Below are 20,988 nucleotides of genomic sequence, written 5' to 3' on the forward strand. Positions count from 1 at the left end.
TTATGAATGAAAATTATATATATTTTGTACGATAATCATAATCATAAAAATAAGCTTTAAATCTTCCACACATTTTAAATGGTGTTCGTAGTTTTTGAAAATACCCCATATTTATCTTGGCAACGGCCCCACAAAAGACACGTGCAATAGATAAATTGGCTTTTATGCACCGATTGTCCTGGCCATTGCGTTTTGGGTTATTCGGTTTCAAGAAAACTCCGGAGACTGGTCAATCGATTAATTTCCTCCGTTGTAGCGTAAAATATTTATCTTCTGATTTTCTACATAAATACATGAAAGTGTGTTAGTAAATTGTGATTAAACGGATCCAGTCTTTCATTTAATATATTCCCGTATCCATGACTTCAACTTTCCAAATGAGGTTAGGCCAGCTTTCAGATGAGAAGTTATTGCTGCCCTTATTTCTCCGTAGTTATCTAAAATACATACCGACTTTGGTGAGAAAAACATGGCGTTTAATAATGTGTTAACATTTCAACTTGAGCAGAAGTCCGTATCCAGAACTGTTATTTTATATTTCCACGTAAATTGTTTTAGCAAATGATTGCGAGACAACGAAACTACGGTAGTAAAGAGTAAATTGTTTTCTTCCAAATAAAAGGTTACGTGCTGGTGAACATAAAAGGGAAAACTCATCACGCGTAACAGTAAAGATAAGGGATGCTTTATTTACAACCCTTCAAATAAAGATCACTTTTAATGTGACAACTATAATTTAAAGTAACAGTTGCGGAAATGGACTCTTATGTGGGTTTTTTTCCATACATTATCTCGTATGTTACGCACTTTATGTATTTATTTTTATTTTTTTAAATAATTATTCTGTATTTTTTTACTTCCATAGCGGAAAATTTAAGGGGTCTTTTTTACAATTTTATGATTAATAACCCAAATAAAATGTTGTGACATGAATTTGTTTGTGAAAAAACCTGAAGTTATAATTTTTCATTGAACATCAAAGAAAATATTATTTTTATAATGTTCCTCTTTACCCACAAAATTAATTCTTTCGAATTTACACAATGGTGCGACTAAAATAGATTACAGGTACGTAGTTAGCTTCCCTCAGCACGGTATATTTATATTTTTTGAGACAGTGGGGCTATTTTTAGAAACCGCACAAGAGTCCTAACTGTTCCCAACCGCTTGGAGCCAGTAAGACTATGTCATCTAACCCAACGTTTCATTGCTGAATGGTGGTTTTACACCAATGTGATACTGAGAGTATCTACCTTTGTGAAACGTGCCGCTAATATACTATATACTATTTTTAATGAGTAATTTTTGAAATAACACAAATTACAAATAAAATTTATTTTTGCAAACAAAATCAATCAAGGTATAAAATGTATATGCATATATGTGTATACATTACATTTATATTATGCTTAAAGCTCCGCATTAAGCTCTAAAAATATAAGAAGAGGGGTTTAAAAGGGAGATATATAAATACTAATGTTAGTGAAAGCGCGCTGATATTAAAAAAAAATGAAAATATTTAATAAAATGACTCATTTAAAAAAGAGCGAAAATCTCTCGTCATCTGCTTAGGTAAGTTACATTAAAAAATTCCCTATAATTTTTTTTTTCATAGCTATTAAAAAAGAAAATTTGTTTTTAAAAATTTTTGGAGCATACTTAGCCTTTTTTTTCTATGGGGAGAATTTCAAATAACTACCGTATTGTCTCTACAAATGTATAAATGTTATCTTTAAAAAAAAACATATACTTTTTTTAAGGAACTTGAAAACTGTTTTGTTCAGGTGATCAAGAGAAATGTGTTTAAATCGGTATAAATTTCGACAGCGGGGGCTTAATGTGAACATAACGAAAAAATCCTACATCACTTAAGTCAGTGCTTAGTATATCTGGGATTAGTTAAAGGCAGTATAATTTTAATAATGTTGTTTGTTCATATCATAATCACTTATTGATTGATATCAAAAGAAACATTCGAAAGTTATGTTAATTAGTTAATAATAATATTTCCCTTCATTCGTTTTACCACCGCACATTCCAATGTTTAAATATTAGATACATTATCTTCGAATCCGATTGGAGAGAAAGAAAAATGTATAATTAAATTTTGGGACAAAGTGGGACAGTTTCAGGATTTGACCCAAAATCTGTCCGACGACCAGAGCGGAATAGGAAATTCCACTTCTCAGCCAATTAACTTAACCCTTATGTGACTGAAGAAAAGAGGCTGTGCTTTTTGCTTTCACAATCGTTTATTTTGCTTACTTTCGTATAACCTGCCCAGAAAATAATTATTTGGAATAGTTGGATTATTCTGAAATTGAATTTGGCGAAATTTTGACCAAACGAAATGTTTATTAGACACATTTAAAAACTAGTGGAAATAAATGTCTTCTTCCCCTCAAATTATTTCGTTTGGTTTCAAGGCATTGAAGGGCACTCAATTGTCTAATAAATGTATTTATTTTTAAAAATAATATACTTACATATTTTTAGTGAAAAGACAATCTGCTTTTAAATAAAGTGTTTCGGTTTCGTTAATTTAGTACAGCAGTTTATCAACATTCACAGTTTGACATCAAAATTCAACGTGATAAGTACTTTAAAGGCAATCAAACATCAACCATGAGTCATGGGAGATGTAAAAATTCATTAAAACAATAATTTGAAGAAACTTGATTGGTCACCACAACATGAATAATGTCAATGTTAATATTAATTGACATTTTCAGTTTACATATCGTAGTATTATTTACATTAAACAGTAAAAAATTACGGTAAAAATCACGTAAGATTATCATTGTAGGATTTGTGAAGCTGAAAGTCTTTATCAAATAAAAATTGTCTCAAGGTCATTGCTTTTCGTAAGAATAAATTTACCTTTCGAACTTAAGTAAACTTTAAAAATTACATCTGTCCACTGAAATTATAAATAAATAAGTATAATATTCATACTAATACGAACTAAAAATGTAGAGCCGTTTATGAAAAGGATGCAAGAATGTATTTATTTTTATTTTTTTATTTATTGTTTTTGTGTTTAATTCGTAGAACTCCATTTAATTTTTTTTTATAAATTAAATTTAGATTAAATTTGATAATATTATTATTAAGTTCTGCAAGTGTTTTAGTTTTTTATTATTGTGACAGCTGTTTCGGCTTACAAGGCCATTTTCAAACTGTGGTTAGTCCACATTGAGACGACGTATTTATACTATTTCAAATGTAAATTTTGAAGGTGCAAACATTGATTTATTACTGGTTAAACCGATGACATGATCTATTGTTGGTTAAACCATAGTTATTTACTAATGACTTTATTGCTATGAATTATTTGGGTGCATTATACTGCTTGGGTTTTGTGAAAATACTGAGAAGTGGTGAGTAAATTATTTTCCGTACTTTATTAATTAGTGTTAATTTTGGGTCATTCGTTCGATTATTGATTTCTAATTGTTCAAGTAAATTTAATCTAATGCCCTTTTTTTCTATATGCAATGGTTTAGGACCCTTGTTGTTAAGTGGGGTATGATTATTCACCAAGAGATGTTCTGCGAATTTTGAGGATTTTCGAATAATAAAAACACATCCACAGTTCAATGAAACCACGCGCGTTTTCTCAGTCACATACATTCACTCAATTTATCATCTAGGCATCTTTCAAATATTTAAACAAATGAATTTTACGTTTTGAATAAAGCATATTTAATCAATAAAATATTTTATTGCATGTCTGATACGATTCACTCTCATCATTTACAATTTCTAAAATAAAAAAAAATTGCATTGAACTTGAATAATTTTACTCACTACGGAGGGATAAAATTTTCAAATCACACACCCATGCACCGACAACCGAAGCTAATATGTCTATAACTTTATAATTGCGTATAGTCATATCAAGGTTAATTTTATTCTTAACGCTACTTCAAAAAGTTCAAATTGGAACAAAGAAATTAATTACGATTAACAAATCTTTTACTCTCACATAAAAAAAAATTGTATAAAAGTAGCTTGACACAAATAACACGATTTTCAGGATTCACATTATTACGAAGTTCAAAGAAAATCTTTATGTATTACAATTCATTTTATTATATTACACAAACGACGTTACGGAAAAAAGTTCTATCGCTTTTTTTTTAATATTAATAAGTATAATTTGAATGATTTCTCAAACCTATTTTGTCTATTTTGACTATTTGTCATAATTAACGACACTAAAGCCAACTACACCGCGCTATGGTTTTTGGTGCTAACATTATAAATTGCTTCGCCAATGTATGTAGCTTGTGATAGCTTTGGCGAGTGGCCTTTGTGGTACAGATAGATATTAATCTACAAATTTGTAAAGCAACATGAAGTGTAAAACGTATTTAACGTTTTATAAACCTATATTGAGCAATCAAAGCGATCAACGAACAATAGAACTTGACAAAGAATAATAACGTTGGACTAGAAAGTTCGGCGAACCAAGCGTTAATGTAGTCCACCTTTTTAACTGCGGGATGAAGACTTTTACATTTTACCGCCAGTGGTAAAGCAGCGCTATTGTACTTTGGCGGTGGAATCATGGCTGGCAAATCAAGCTAGCGAATCAAATGTTATGGTTTATTTTTTATACATTTTTTTTGTGAAACGTACATATGTAACTGCGTCCAATTTTAAATAATAAGAAAAGATAACAGTGATTCGAAAGCTTTCCCAAAGCGAGGACATGTGTTACCGGGAAAGAGTATAATTTTGTTTTATTGCGCACAGTTAGAGCGCAGATAAACGCGGCAATTTAAATAAATTACAACGCATTATGAAGTTTTCATTACATTTAGAACAAACTGAATTTATGAAAGGTTTTACGTTAAACTTTTGAAAATTGTGTTACAATGTTAAGTTTGTTGGTTGTAATTTTATTGGTGAGTTTGGAAGATAATTTTAGAGATTTTACACAAATACGAGAATATTTGGTTTTACTTGTTTGATTGGAAAGAATTCTAGACAATATTCATATGTCCAAGTTCACATTCAATAATTTGTTTATACACAGCAAAAGTGTTTATTAAATACGCTTTGAGATTAGTAAATTATTATTTACATCGATTTATAAAAGTCGACAAATAATGTATTTTAAGTGTGATAAGAAGTACAGAAAACATAAGCATGGTGTCTATATACGAAATACGAAAAAAAATCGTGAACACCAAATTTTACCGAAACTATGCTAAATGTGTCAAAGAAAAACTAAGATTACTACTTGTGATGGTTTGAACAATCACATAAATAAACGAAATGAATGTACTCCAAAAATTTTTTGTTTGGGCTAACAGATAAGATTTATTGACAGGCTGGCTTGAAGTACACATGTTCCCACGGGAAGGAAGAAAGAGATCGCATGACAGTCTGTTCTTGAACGTGGATACGTCGACAGCTCCGAGAAATCAATACAAATCAGAAGTGTTGTGTGAAATTACAGTTAATTAGTGAATTCAAATGGTGTTAGAAAGCTTTGTTGTATATTGAATTAAAGTGAAATATTATTGAACCGGTGTTTGTGTAAAGTGAAAGTGGTTGTTCTCAGTGGAGATAGGAACAATTGGATAATTTGTAGAGCGCCGTTTTGTGAAAAATCACCCCAGGGGCGCTAAGAGTTGGGCGATCGCGATTATAATATAAAATGTGTTAAATTAAACGTGATTTCGTAAATATGTATTTCAAACTAAATTACTTGTTTTAAAAACATGAAAATAATAATAATAATGATTGCGTTGTAAAACAGAGTGAACGTATTTAAAGGCAGGAAGTTTTTTAATCGGGCTAGGGAGGAATTGATTTGACGAGATGGCATTCTATCCACGGAGACCGAAATCCAGAGAATCAAACAAATCATAAACTCGGGTTCGAATCCCAACAGAGATTAGGGAGGTACAATTGTATTTACAGAATTATTTAATTACCCTTTTATAGGCGTAGGGAGGGGACCAAAAGTGAACGAATTGCAAGGATTTCGCTAAAGGGAGGAAAGAAGACGATATGGAGGGGACCGAAAATTAAACTGATTTAGCTATGTAGTGTGTAACCAGGTAAGTTTCACACGAGGATTTGGAGGTGACTAACAGGGTGAGTTTTTTAATATTATTTATTAAATTTCAGAGGACCCTTTTAAAAGACGGATACAACCGAGGTACAGGAACTAAGTTTACGACACCTGCCGCCCAAATAATGTTATCATTAAAAGGAATGTGCTAGGCGAACTGTCAATCAGCTGTGAGCGAGAGACGAGCCAACGACGTTTTCATATGTAGGCCGATAACTTTTGTTTTAGGGGAACGCCTTGGACCGAGGGTCGTAATATCGAGAATTTACCTACCTGCCAATCTGTTATTCTTTTAAAACATTACGAATCAAATCATGACGTTGTCCCTGCGGTAGGTATTGAATCGCCGACGAAACATAAAATACCTATTACAAATTAGGCCAACCAATATAAATTCGCAGTATAAAAATACCTATCTACAGGGTACCTACCACAACACTGGCGTACAATTGAAACAGCGAACACTATGAGGGATAGAGACGTTTAGGCTACGGCAGTGTACAGTCAGTCGAAGGAGAAGTTTTGCTAGCGTATGACCGCCCGAATAGAAAGCGATCGGATGCGACCAGACAGAACAAAATTTAATACTTTTCATCTATTGTTTGACTTTCTAAGCTACGAATTGGGATGCACAAAACAAATCTAGATTCAAAAGAGGGAGATGGTAATCTCCGAAATAAAACTACCAACCGAACAACTTTTCTCAACAGGTACCTTTCGAGAGGTAGGCAGCCTCTTTAAATTAAATGCAAAAATCAAACCAATTATCCGTTTATACCTACCTGAGAGGATAGGTATTCAATAGAAGTTACCCATACCCAATACAAGAGGGTGCTAGTAACCTCATAAAATAAATACTGGAACCAAATATTAAAATACAGACAGTCCTCATCCTAAATTTGGCATTTCGAGTAGACCTTACATATATCTCACATTATAATTGGCTGAATGGGTAGGCACACAACCTATCGCCAAAAGCAGGCTAAATGTCGACAAGATCGTCGTGTGTTATCTATGTTATTGACCTAGAAAGGGATGTTAATCCCCGACGACGAGGGAGTTACAACGTTTTCTAGAGGTGGCACGTAACTTAGGACCTTACGTGTCACATTTTCGCGACTAGATTCGTGACAAGAGATGTCATGGTTTTCCCCTTCTACACTCAGTAAAGTAGATTTTCCTGGAGGTGCATGAGGTTGGGGCAATTCTGAAATTGGTGATGAGACCTGGTTTTCTTTATTCTGGCGTGACGGTTGCCGATTTGGAACAAGGGGAGACCCGGCCGGTTGTGATATCCAGATACGCAGATATCGATCGCCTTGTTTAAATTATCATCCATCGGTTTTGTTTGGTAAAGAGGAGGAGCCAATCTTAGCTTGAAAAAAATTCATTTCCTTTCCTCTCCTTCCCCTCCTAAAATATATACAGGGATGGCGCCGACAACTAACACCATAAATTTATTGTATATATATCACATATATAAAATCTAACATTTTATCATATTCACATTACCCTACGATAGATAGAATCGCGTAGCTAGTTGGGGAGCAGGCGACTTAGAAGATAAGGTTTATGAAATAGCTTTAAAACACAGCGGTAATGGATTCAACTCACTCTATCTCAAAAGAACCGAGGGATACCACACATACATAGATAACTAGGTTTCTATACCGAGAAACAAAAAAAACCAACACAACGTTCGGTGAAGCCTTTTTATACTGAACCGTCACGTGAAATGAGTACGTTCAAGGTTGTACGTCACGTAGACAAACTAGGATGTAAACACTTAAAGGGGTGTGTAATAAAGAGAGGGGCAAAGGCTTGAAAGACGGCAGGGAAGACATTCCTACCCCGGATAGATACATAACCAAAGCCTTATGGAAAAGTTACCTATGGGACTTAAAGAAAATTTATCGTAGAAAGAAGAGAAGGAAAAGTTTGAAGTAGAAAGGGCAGATCATTACATACTTGGAGACCTAAGATTAAGACTTGGAGACTAAATAATGAATTCGAATTCATTATTTAGTTAATGAATTGAAATACTCTAAAATAAGATTATTTAAGCTTATGCGAAGATTTACATAAGAGGAGAAGATTATGAACTCATAACGGATCAATTAAATGGAGAACTAAGTAATATATAATTTAGGAGCAAACATGTTCGCCAGGAGATTTAACAGGTGAAACCCTCCGGTGAAGTATCAACTATTCCAAACATACTGCATAAGCTTTTACACTAGCTAACTATGGACAAGGAACACACAAGGCGTCATGAACACACTCCGAGTACAGTATACCCACGCATACAGAGCGCTGTTCGGCCTCCCTTGGCAATGCAGTGTCTCACCGATGTTCGCAGAGGGAAGGGTGCATGGGTTTGCTGCCTTGATGCATCACAGTAGCCAGGAGGAGTCAGCGCTACAGGAGATCGGAAAACACTCTTGTGCATGCCGTCGCCGTCGTACACCATGGATGAAGAATTTTCCTCAAACCACCGTAGTCGTAGTACAAATGCTAAATCTGTTATTATTTTATTTTATTTTCAACTTGATATCATTTAATTTATTTATACGTAAGATTTTATATGGCAGATATAGTAGTGCACTCACCGCTTGTTCAGCTGAAATAAACGAGCATTATTATTGAATATAAGTATAACGAAATTTGTGATCATAAGAAAACGAGTAACACCAACACAAGGTAGATAATGTCAGTGAAGCTTTGAAAGAATTGTTTAAAATTATGTATTTGGGAGTAATACTGGAAAACCGAATCGAAAAAAGAAAATTAAATCACTGTTGGGAAGAAAAAGGAGATTTCTACACACTGTCTACAGTAAAATATAACATTATACGACAATTTAATATTTGTAGCAGCTTTATATTCTTAGCAAAGATGGATTAATGAAACAAATATCAATACTATAAAATAGAACTATGGGAATTATACTGAATGAAAAATAATATTTTACGAATATCAAGCAATTTTATATATTATTAAATATCTCATTATTTATAAAAATTATTTGTACATTATTTTTAACGTACAAAATAAAGAGGGGCCAAATATCAATTAAATTTCCAAGAAAAAAATAAACCTGCAGCGCAAACGAGGAAAATAAATGAAATAAGATTCCCATTCCAGAAAAAAACACAGAATCAAAAGTCATTGAAGTACGGAGCCATGAATATATTTGGCGGATTACCAGAAGAAATAAAATTAGAAGAAAACAATTTTGTTAATTGAATTATGTCATGGATTCTATTTTATTATTTTTTATAAAACATGTTTGGAAGGATTGTATTAGAATGTAGAAAACAATGTAAGCACTCATTTTAATACCACAGGTAAATACATAGTCCCAGGCTTTCACATGTATGTTTCTAAAAATATTAATAGTGGTAATATAGTATTGTTAAGCGAATTTAAAAAAAAATCATCACTAAATAATAATGTGAAACATTTTTTCATATTAGAGAGAAGTGTCATAAAAATAAGTGTTTTATGATATCTTAAAGCGAAAATAAATGTTTGAGTAAGAACGCTAAAACTATACGTTTTGACCCAATATGCGAGATCTGTCTATTCAGATCAACATTCGAAAGTAATTTGTAGAACATTTTAAACTTGTCTACCATCACCACCACGTATTCCAAAAATCGTTTGGGATTACGCAAAGTGTGAGATGGTTCCTATGCAATAATTCTACATCCTTTGACCGATCAACCAAATTTTGCTTAAAGCTTTTTGAAACCCCGCTCAAAATATATAGACATCTTCACCTCTCTACATTTTGTATTTCCTCACCACTCCTCTCTGTAAAAGTACCGAAGAACTTTAAATAATCCATAATAATGATGAATATGCTCAAATGTGTGTAGGAACGCTTTACTATCACTTAGCTACTCTTTCTAACTACTATGTAATAATATGGATCAATGAAATCCGTACGAACGTTAATTTGGGCAGTCCCATTAAAAATTGCATGATTCAAATAAAAAAGTACGTACATGTCTAATAAGATTATTTCTATATTATTGGTTACTACTTGCTGTTATGGAACCAACTCTTGCGTACCTAGTTGTATTAACTACTTAAGTTTATTAAATTTGTACTTCAGGTTATATTCTTACTTTTCTGTATTTCATGTTCTGTAAATGCAGTTATTATCATGCATAACATAGTGAATGTTTAAGTTTATTGTTTGCTCAAGAATTACATTTTGTAAAACGCCTACTGAAAAACCACAACGGCGCTTTTCCCCAGTTCACACATGTAAATTGATTTCTCTGTTGAGTCGGTTGTTTTTTCAAAGAAAGAATATTATGTAGGTAAACATTTTGTGGTTGGTTTTGGGGAATGTCCACATTTTTTAAATATATTTATGTACTTAAATAATCTTAAATAGTAAATGAAAATTTACAGAATATGGGTAATAAAAATGAAAAAAATAAAAATTACACATCTTACACTTACCTGTCTTTTTACAGTGCATTTTCATAAAATACCACAGCTCAGCTTTTATATTTTAATTTATCTTACATATTTCACAGTATAAAATGTAGATAATTTGTTACTTTTAACTTTTATATTATTTAATGTCAACTAAGATTGTCAGTTTGGCTGTACAAAAACAGGAATTTGGTTGGACAATCTACTTGTCAATATTTTGTAAAAAAAAACTTACTTTCCCCTGAGGTCATATCTTTCACAAGAGCGCGATTTCCATTTCTATTTTTTTTAAAGAAAGACCAACATTCCCGAGTAACGAAAAATCTGACAATATTTTAAAATTTCCTACTAACACCACAGTAAGCGGAAAATATTGCTTGTGTCATGACGGAGGACTTAGCCAGCCGAGGAAATTAACACGTATGGGTGGGACCCAAACGCTATTCCAACTCGGCCACTGACCGGTCATAATATCATTATAATACCTTCCCAAAGAAGAATTGTCCACAGTGTGAAAGCAATACTCTTTTGGAATAGGAAATTCAATCATGCACCGCCTTTTGGAAGCAGGAGATTGCCAGTTACAATGAAGGTAGGTTTAAATTGGTTCAGATCAAGCTACCAAGTCGAGTAAACGAAGAATCTTACGCCAGTACATCATGTTTGCATAAACAATGCACAGGTTACGAAGTATCATTCTCAAACTGATTTTGATTTTTAATCTTAATTATTATAATAATACTCCGGTATCGCACTTTTGTTTTTTTTGTTACGTAATAAAGTACGTTTTACTATATCTGTCATCATAAAACTCATTCTATCTTCTTTTTTATTATGGTCAGACATATTATATATAATATGACATAAACAGTTTTAGAAAGAGACCACCAAGATTTTTCATTACATTTAAAGGTTTACTATAATATAATATTATGGTTTATAAATATATTATACACGTTCAATAATTTGAAATTAAGGCAATTTGACATATTTTGTAACTAACCCGAGGGAACTTTTTGACCCTATGTTTGGAGAAAAATATTACAAACTGCTGTGACAAACTAACGTGAAAAATATATTTTAAGAAAAAAAAATTAACCAGTTTTCTGTTTGAGTGCCAATAAATCGGCGTTTATTGAAATATTATTTTAACAATTTTTACATAATTTAATTTTCCTCATTGAGTTACACCTGTTTTATTTTTTTTATATTTTGTTACAACCCACTCATATAACGGGCAGCGGAATGTTAACGCGTCTGCGTAGAAATGAATGGATGTAACCCGACGTCAAAATATTGACCACGTTAACGGCAAACATTGCAACAATTTTGATTTATACTAAATAAAAAGTATGAACATAAAAAAATAAATGCTTTATATTATGCAGGATTGTATATTTGTATAATGAACTTTTATATTTATCTCAAGGGGTTACAAAACTATAAGATGATTTTGTTAGCTTAATTTACATAAATGTCACTTCATTATTACATTTTGAAGCATATTAAAATATGTCAAGTAATTTATCAGTTTAAGAAGGCGCCAGGTTATTTATACATGTTATCCAAGGATATTACTAAAGAAGTTACATGATAAACGAAGATTGAGGATAAATAAATTAAATAATATTCTTTACGTGCTCGTTGCGCTTCCATTGTCAACCTGGCTTTCTGTGATTAGCTGTCGATCTCCTTGAAGCTCTGTTCGTCCGGAACTGCCTAGAAATGTGTTTTCAGGTGTCAGCCATAGTTATGCTGTCTCTGGTCGATCACCTTGTATGTTTGAATCGATATCTTGTAACGGGAAACGGGGAATGATGTTACTACTCGTTACAAGGATTCAAAAATAACGATAATCCTTTTCGTTTGCAGAAGTACCGGGTCTGAAGGACGTCCAGGTGTCCGTACCAGAGGCTGCTGCGGCCGGCGACACAGTATCTCTGCAGTGCCGCTACGACATGGAGCAGGATACGCTCTACAGTCTCAAGTGGTACAAGGGCCGCCTGGAGTTCTTCCGCTACATACCCAAGGAGTTGCCGCACACCAAAGTGTTTCCTTTACCAGGATTCGATGTGGATGTAAGTATATATCTTTGAATAATTCTATTATGTTTATTTGCAGAAAGCAGAAATGAGGTACGGTTATGTGGTTTGATTTAAAACAAAAGTGTTAGTATCTGAAATTAATATTTTAAATGCCTCCATACAGAGCTAATAGTATTGGTTCTTTTTCTGGCTTGCTGTTACGTAAATATTTTTCTCTTCTTTTACTTTTGGCTATTATTTTTGTGGTGAGAAATGATCAGACATAATCATTATCATAAGATACATGGATCACTCAGTCAAGTAACTAATCACAGTCACGTTAAAGCACTAATCACTGTACAAGAACGGCGATCATAGCAAATGTGCGACGATTAGGTTTTCCACAGCGATAACAATAGATTAATATCAGTAGTTACTAATACGGAAATTTTCAATGTGTAATGTTGAACAGCGATCTCTACTCATCGAATAATCACGTCGTGTCATTCTGAAGTCGTTGGCTGACTCATCGTTAGCAAACTTCGCGCCAGCGGCCTTGTACCTACAATCTGGTGACTGTGCGGGCTGGGGTAACCTCCACCCTGCCTCCGACCTCCTGACGCTTCTTTCCCCTAGGTTCTTTAGGGTTTTATCCCTCTTTTTCCAATACTTATCTTCAGGGCACCACCGGGTGGTCGGCTAAGGGGTGTGGAAGTCCTGACCTGCACCAGTCGCCCCAACCACCACCAATTTCTCAACAGGACTGCCAGTCGTGGTTCGGCGAAACTCCCCCGTCACTCTATTGTTTTCTTTACTTTTATGTGTTTACAGGTACTGGAGTGTGGGTCCCCTCCACCAACTATCTGCCTGACACTGAACTTGATTGTTTTGTTGTTTATTTTTCTGTGTTGTCCTTAGTTTAGTACTTGTAAGCGCTTGCATACCGCTTCATAACACCGTATGCGGGGACATTGAAGGCCTAGCTTCATTTATATAAAATGGAAAGCCGTTTATTAAAAAAAAATTAGATTCATGCGAGAGCTCCGAAGGGGTGACCATAAGTCACCTATACCGGGGTGGGACAGGGTGGGTGTACCTTCAATGTACCTACAATCATGCGTGGATTCGAAGTGTAGGTTTGAAACCTGGCTCTGTAATTGACTGGGAAGCAGAACGAGGCTAACATGACAAATGGCGTGACGAAACAAGAAGTTCACATTCATGTCGATTTTTTGCATTAAAAAAACGATCAGGGCTTTTGTCATCTTTGGGGATGCTGTGGGATGGGTCTTTTTAGGGAAATGAAATGATAGTTCTGGAAAGGAAAAAGGTATGAGAGGTGGGTAGGAATCTGGGGGTCAATATATCCAGGAGTGACGGACTTATGAATCCATCCCTCCTACTTCGGTGCAAGGCGATGGGTCAAGAAATAGTCCGGCAGTAGATGTCGAAAGGTCTCCATCAACCAGTCTCTCCCGATCCGACCCGCCACGCAGTAGGTGAAACCTCACCCCATGAACCCGGGCACTACGGCTAACACCATACGTAGCGAACCACTTGGGGAGATCTTTGGCAGGGTAGATGTTTTCCAAAAAATATATCCCGGGGCGGCGATGAAATTTGTATATGCTTAAATTCATTTATGTGTAAGCACCCACAAAACTGCGTAAGGTTACCCCGCACATTTACCAAAAAATAAAATGAAATAAAAAATAAATAAAAAATACAGATCAATGTTTTTGTGTGTGATAATCGCCTCTTTGCACCAACACTCTTTTAAAAAAATTGTGAAAGGACCACACCGTTCTGAAGAAATTAGTTATATAATAACACCCATCGGTAATAAACTGGAAAAAAAATAAAACCAGATAAAAAGTAATTTAAGCTTTTGTATCCAATAGAATATTTTATCAGAAAAGATTTAAAAACAGAAAAATATTATAATTAGTCTCAAATTAGCAAATAGGACTGTAATTAGTTGTTTTTTTTTAAATATCATAGAACTGTTAATATCAAGTTATTTTTTGAAAATAATTTTGAAGATTTATTTATTTCATGTAATTTATTATTAAATTAATTTCATGAACTTTGGCTTTTGGTTTATTTGCGCAACTTGCAATAATTGATGTTCTTGGTTGATTAAAGTGGTTCAAAATATTATGAGGGTGTCTTCATGGAATAAAGAAAGTCAAAACCTTTTTTTCTAATCATCACTAAAGATTATTAAATATAGACTTCTTTATCCGGCTTTGTTGTTTTCTGTTCTTAATCTATCTTGACATGGATTTTTTCATAATCGAAAACGGTAAGCCTTTCTTATCTTTTATTATAGCAAATTCAATATTATTTCTAATTAATATTTTCAGACAGACTGAGATAAACTTAAAAGAATATGCAGCATATTTCAGAATAAAATAACAGTTTATTGCTGCATTCAACAAATACTTTGTATAATCTAACAATGTTAAGTAAATTTATCACCAACATAACTTAAGCTAAATAAAATAAAATTGAAACAAAGTGTTTTAATTTTTTATAAATTGGCACCGGTTAATCTATTGAGACTTAATCTAAGATAATTAAATACTCGGCAAAAATAAATTAGGAATCATTGTACTAAAGCGAAAGGCAATTTTAAATTCCTGAGGGGAAACGAGAGGGTTGACTTTCACGGTAAGAATAATCTATCCCAAATTAATATTTCAAAGACCTAAGCGTGCCAGATTATGACCAAAGAGGATGAAATGAAAATCTGGTCTCCTTCAACGGAAGCAATCTACTTAATAATCCGCTGACATACTCGGTTTGATCTTAACGGACCAGCGCAAGCGGTCCATTGTAGTAAGACTAAGTCTCTCAGAAGCTGAACGAACTCTACAGAGCCTTCATCTTCTATATATGTATGGTAGTGAACTATTGGTAGAGAGCTGCTGCTTAGTTTGGGAGTCACTTCTAGTTAGCAGACACTAGGTACATGCTCAAAACCATGGACACCGAATAAATATCAGAATAATCTCCTTTTCTTGATGGACAATCTTAAGAAACAGATGAAACATTATGTGTATTTCTGGGTAACCAAATATTTTTATTTACTGATGTTTGTTTTCGATAACAGATAAATTATAATTACTTTTTTTTTTAAAACGGCAGACAAAACTCTATTAAATGCATTTGAAATATTTATATGACCAAGATATAACAAAAAAAAATATGACTTTGTCAGAAATAAATTATAGACGTAATACTTTTTTGGTAATTTATTTTCTAAAATAATTTTATTACGGCTGTCGAAAATCTTAACATGGCAGAGTATAGAATATGACTATGGTGAAAAATCTTTCTTATGGGATATATACATGTATGAATGCGAGCAACAAAAATATCAAGAAGTTTTAAAAAAATTGCAGCAATTTTTTATGCTTTCATACTTTTACGACAGTTGAAACATTTTCGTTTTGTTTTTTTAAATTAAACCTAAGGTTTCAGGTTTTTAATTGAAAAGAATCGCGTTTATTCTAGGGCCATAATTTAAAAAAAAATCGCAAAAAGTTAAGTTTGGAATATCCTTTTAAAATAGAGATCGTTTGAGTCCCGTTTAAAAAAATACATATAGGTATAAGCTAGTTTTTAAGAGAAGTTTGTTGTAGTTGTGATTAAAGCTGATGCTGATATCAGTGAAATAAGAGGTCATTGACAGTTGATAAATACGTTTAGCTTTTAAAACTCATTGCTTTTTTTATCATTCTGAGAATTTTTATGATTCCCGAAAGAATGCCGAGGTACGTACTGAAAATTGAAGGCAAAAATATTAAGGCTTTAAAAAATATCGGTTTCGTTTCAAAGTTTTATCGCGGGGTCAATCTTTTGCTCTCAGCCTTTAGAAATAGCGATATAAAAATATTCTGTTCGGATTAAATTCTAAAGTGATCTTTAAAAAGAATATGGGTAAAATTTCAGCACTTTCCCGAACTTCCTTCTAAAGTTTTCTAATATAAGAAAGTATTCTGGCTTGTAGAGGTGTCTTATATTCTGGTTTTATTCATTTTAGGATATTGGTAAAAATGGCAATGTGAATGAGAGGTTCAAGAATTACTGGTAAGAAGATTCTGCGAAAAGCTTCTAAAACATAAGCCTCCTTATTTCAAAATCAGCTGTGGTCTAGGTTTTGTTGGTTATTCTCATTCACTTGTAATGCTTTGTGAAAGGTTGTTCAGGAGTAGCAATTGAGAATTTGTAGATTGGGACCACTTTACCTTAATTCTATTACGTCAGATGAGAATTGATTTTGCTTACTCGCGGGGATCCTGTAAGCGGAAGGAATTTTCTTGTTTTTATAAATTTCTCAAAAGTACTAGGATGCTGGGTTGTATGGAAATCTTGCACCGTCATCTACCCAGATTGCCGGCGTGCCCTTAAAAAACTCCCGGCCGAGTCTTTAATGCGTTTGTCAATGGCTATCAATCACCCTCAGTAGATGTGGGTGGTATCTCTCCTACTTCCTCTTCTACAACCCTATAATCCCTACGGGGGAGGCGCTCCGATAACAATGAAAAGTTGAAATCACTTTTCTATTTCTGTTGTTTCCCCCTGACAATATTGTCGCGTTTCTCGAGCTGACAAGTGTCCCGTGAATGTATGTTCCACTTTTAACATTAGTTACACCGAATAGTGTTCAAATAGAGCCCGTGAAAGATTTTACAAATACATTACTACAAAATTTTTCATTTACACAATTATGAATCAAGTAAAAATTCCAACCATTGATATCATATAAACACGTTACAAAAATGGAAATTAAATTTTTAAGACCTCACATTATAATCGCACTATGTTAATTTTATACTTATAGACACAAATAACTTTACAAATCTATTTAATACTAGAAAAACTTCCGTTTTTCAAATTACATCCTCAATTTTAGTTATCATTCCGAGAAAATCCGAAAAAAAATCAGATTCTTTTAAAATTTCCAAAAACAAGTGTTGGCTTAGCAATTAATTCAGACGTAGATTAATATAATATTGTAAAGTAAACCTCCCTTACTTCTGAAATAAAGTCAAGTCTGGCAAACTATTTCACTAATGCAAAGAAGATAAGAAAAGTAAGGTAACTATTTTGGCTCTTCCGTTCGTCATATATAAAAAGGTTAAAAGATAAAGCTTTGTAAATAGAGACCCTTTGAACGATATAAATATTTGATTTTCTTCACAAAGCTAAATACAATTATTCTGTTTTTGATTATCAGCATTATACACGAATAGCACGAATTCACTACATTAGCATATAGTAAATTTGTTAAATTTAAAAAAACTGGCTTCAAAGCTATGGAAATTTTTTTTCTTAACAAAAATATGTATTGTAGGTTTAACTCATATAATCCAGCGTAAAGAAACGTGATGAACGATCTCTATTATATGAACAAAAACGTATTACCTGCTGAAAATTAATTTCGTTTACTGCTTCTGGATGAAATGTCATATGTATTGGGATGAATGAATCATAGATTGACGATCTGTCTGACAATAAAGATAGCAACTGAATACGCGCTTAGTTTAGACCGGGAACAGAAAATTTTAGGATCCACATTTATGATTCACCTACCCTTGCTTCACGCTTACTTTGTTGCCTGGTAGCGATCAGTATTTAACGAAGATTTTAGATGCAAATTAATAAAAAAAATATTTGTTAAAATCGAATTTCCTGCGATAAACCGAGCATCCGGAAGTCAATGGAAGTAAACCGATACATCGGTATTCCACTTAATACTGTGTCTCGCCCCAGATTGCTAAAGTTTACTGTCTAATCTCCTAGCACGTGCGCTTAATACGCGCGCTCGCAGTAATATCATTCCTAGACAGGCCTTGCATAGGAATTATTTACTCATTTTCCCGTTGCATGTTCTGCGAAATGCATCTCAAATGCAATTCAGGTCTTATCCAAAAACGAGAATTGATTGAGTAACTGCACTGCACATTGCACATGCCTGCCAATCGACATTATCCATTTTTCCATGAGGTATGGCTTCATGCGTTTTGTTTATCTAATGGATTATTTTTTTTCCGAATGCATCGCATACGCTGCAGGAAAAGCGCGTAGATTCCCGTCACAGCGGACGTGATATAACCGCTCCTGAAAAACGTTCATCAAAAGTGTTTTACGTAGTGCTTACCTTCTCAAGTAACTGAACGTCAGTAACTATTGTCGTTTAGCTGGAATTTGCAATTGTCATAATATTTTCAGCCGTTAAAATTTGGAAAAGTGAAGCTGATACGAACAAAGACTCTCAATGCAGCCGGAGACTGAATACACGGTCTCTAAAGTATTAAGCAGTCCAATTAGTTCGAGAATTATGGGACCTCTTCAGTAAGCCGTCTTTGAAAGATATCTACGTATAAAACAGATGAACCATATATTTTTTAATATTTACATTTTTGTTTCAGATAACTATCATAATGAGAATAAACATTTTGTTTGTTGGTTGAATATTTTTTGTTTATGATAACCTGCGATACCCATACTCTCTAGGTCTAAGACAGAGGTATGAAATCGATGAACCACGAGACATAATACGAGGTTTCACGGTGTCTTATTGCAAAGTAAATTGTTTGCAACGAGTAATGTTTGCTTGACTTTGTTACTTTTACAATCGTGATATCAGAGTTTTACTCGTATTATTGTTTTTAATATATATTTTTTTTTATTTTCTCATAGATTTCATAATATTTGGCTAATTTATATAGCCGTTTCGTGAGAAATCACCTCAAGGGCGCTGAAGTTCATATTCATGTTGATAGTTAACGAAATTTGTGAATAGAAAAGATTTTATTTTTACTTTCATGGTTAGGTATTTGACAGATTCTAAAAGAGTCAGGAAGAGGAAAGAAAAAACAGTAATAAGTCAGCTTAAAGAGATAAGAATAAACGAGAAGGACCGGTAAGAAGTAAGAACATACAAAAAGTGCCAAAATAGACAATATGAGCCAACAAGGGGCGAAAAGAGGCAAAAAGGAGAAGAAAATCCAAGAATAAACTAGAAGGGCCTAAAAGAGACTAGAAAAGACAAAAAGAGATAAGACGAACCAAGAAAGGTCGAGAAGATGCAGTGATTGGCTTGACGAGTAAAAAAGAGACAAGATACCAGATATGGCGGTAAGAAGTAAGAAGAGACAAGACTAGCCAAGAAGCCTCAAAAAGATGCAATAAGAGAAGTGATGAGCTAGAAAGAGACTAAAAGAGTCCAAAAGAGAGTAGAAGCAGTGGTAAGAAGTAAGACGAATGAAGAAGAGACAAGACTAGCCTCTTGGCTAGTCTTTAAGGGCGAGGATATGGAAGAAGAGGCAAGAAGAGACTAGAAGAGACAATAAAGGGCGGCACTACGTAATAATATGCAAGAAGAGACGAAAAGATAAAAATATATTTAAAAAGAGCCAAGGCGAGTCAAGAAGAGGCAAAATGAGCCAAGATTAAAGAGAAAAGACCACAAAAGATAAAAATATATAAGAAGAGACAAAATAGACAAGAGACACTAAGAGACAAGAATATACAAGACTAACCAGGAAGAGCCAAAAAAAGGCAAGGCAATGAAAGAAGAGGCAAGAAGAAGGAAGTCATAAAGAAGAAACAATAACGCTCAGTCAAATCATTTATTCCTGCCCATTCTAAATTCCAATATTGGATTTTTTGGTTGTCTTTATACCAGTCGATTAAGGCGATTTAACCAGCGGACGAGAATTCAAATTTCGTTAAAAGACGATCTCGCGATCGGACGTTTTTTTAGACCGAGACAGAAATACCGAATTCATTCCGCTGCGAGCCGTACACTCGCGCGGCAGTGAAAACTACAGCATGGTTCCGATGAAATAACAATTATTGTTGTTTAATTCTTGGTTGTAGCTTTCTTCCTTATAAGTAGTTACATACATATTTGTAAATTATACGTCGGAGTGCGTAAACATAAATAAATACAAATGCAGTTTGTTGACATGGTATATATAAAATATGTAGGTATATAAATATACATTTAAAAAAAATTTCAAATATTTGTTAAATTTGTTTTTTTTTTAAATATTTTACACGAGTTTTCTAAAGGTGAGTAAAAATCTTTTGTTTTACTTATTTATTCGTTTGTCCGAAAGGTATTACCGGTAAGTTTTATTTCTAATACTTATCTTCAAAGTATTACTTGATTTGATATGTATGACACTGAAAAGAGGGTTTATTCCTTACAACTGAAGTAGTTTATATATTAAAACTAGGTTTTATTTCCAACTATTTTCTACGGTACCTACCAACATATGTAGTTATGCGATTGCATAATATTGTATCGCTTTCATGTATTTGTTTTCATGATTAACGGAGCGACCTGACTCGTCTAATTTTCGAAATGTTATTAAATTCACGAGTAAAAATCATAGGTTTGTA

At 33.4% G+C, this 20,988-nt stretch overlaps 1 protein-coding gene across 3 annotated transcripts in view; it reads left to right on the forward strand.

The window, feature by feature from the left end:
* LOC149426545 (uncharacterized) overlaps positions 1 to 20,988 on the forward strand; it is a 142,424-nt gene that overhangs the window by 33,621 nt on the left and 87,815 nt on the right. For all 3 annotated transcript variants that reach the window (XM_089637378.1, XM_089637387.1, XM_089637396.1), the window contains exon 3: positions 12,416 to 12,621. In XM_089637378.1, coding sequence (XP_089493504.1) covers positions 12,416 to 12,621 — 206 coding nt within the window. The remainder of the gene's footprint in view (positions 1 to 12,415; positions 12,622 to 20,988) is intronic.

The sequence above is a fragment of the Hesperophylax consimilis genome, chromosome 1 (assembly GCF_061612785.1).
Source record: "Hesperophylax consimilis isolate HC1 chromosome 1, BYU_Hcon_1.0, whole genome shotgun sequence".
NCBI lineage: Eukaryota > Metazoa > Arthropoda > Insecta > Trichoptera > Limnephilidae > Hesperophylax > Hesperophylax consimilis.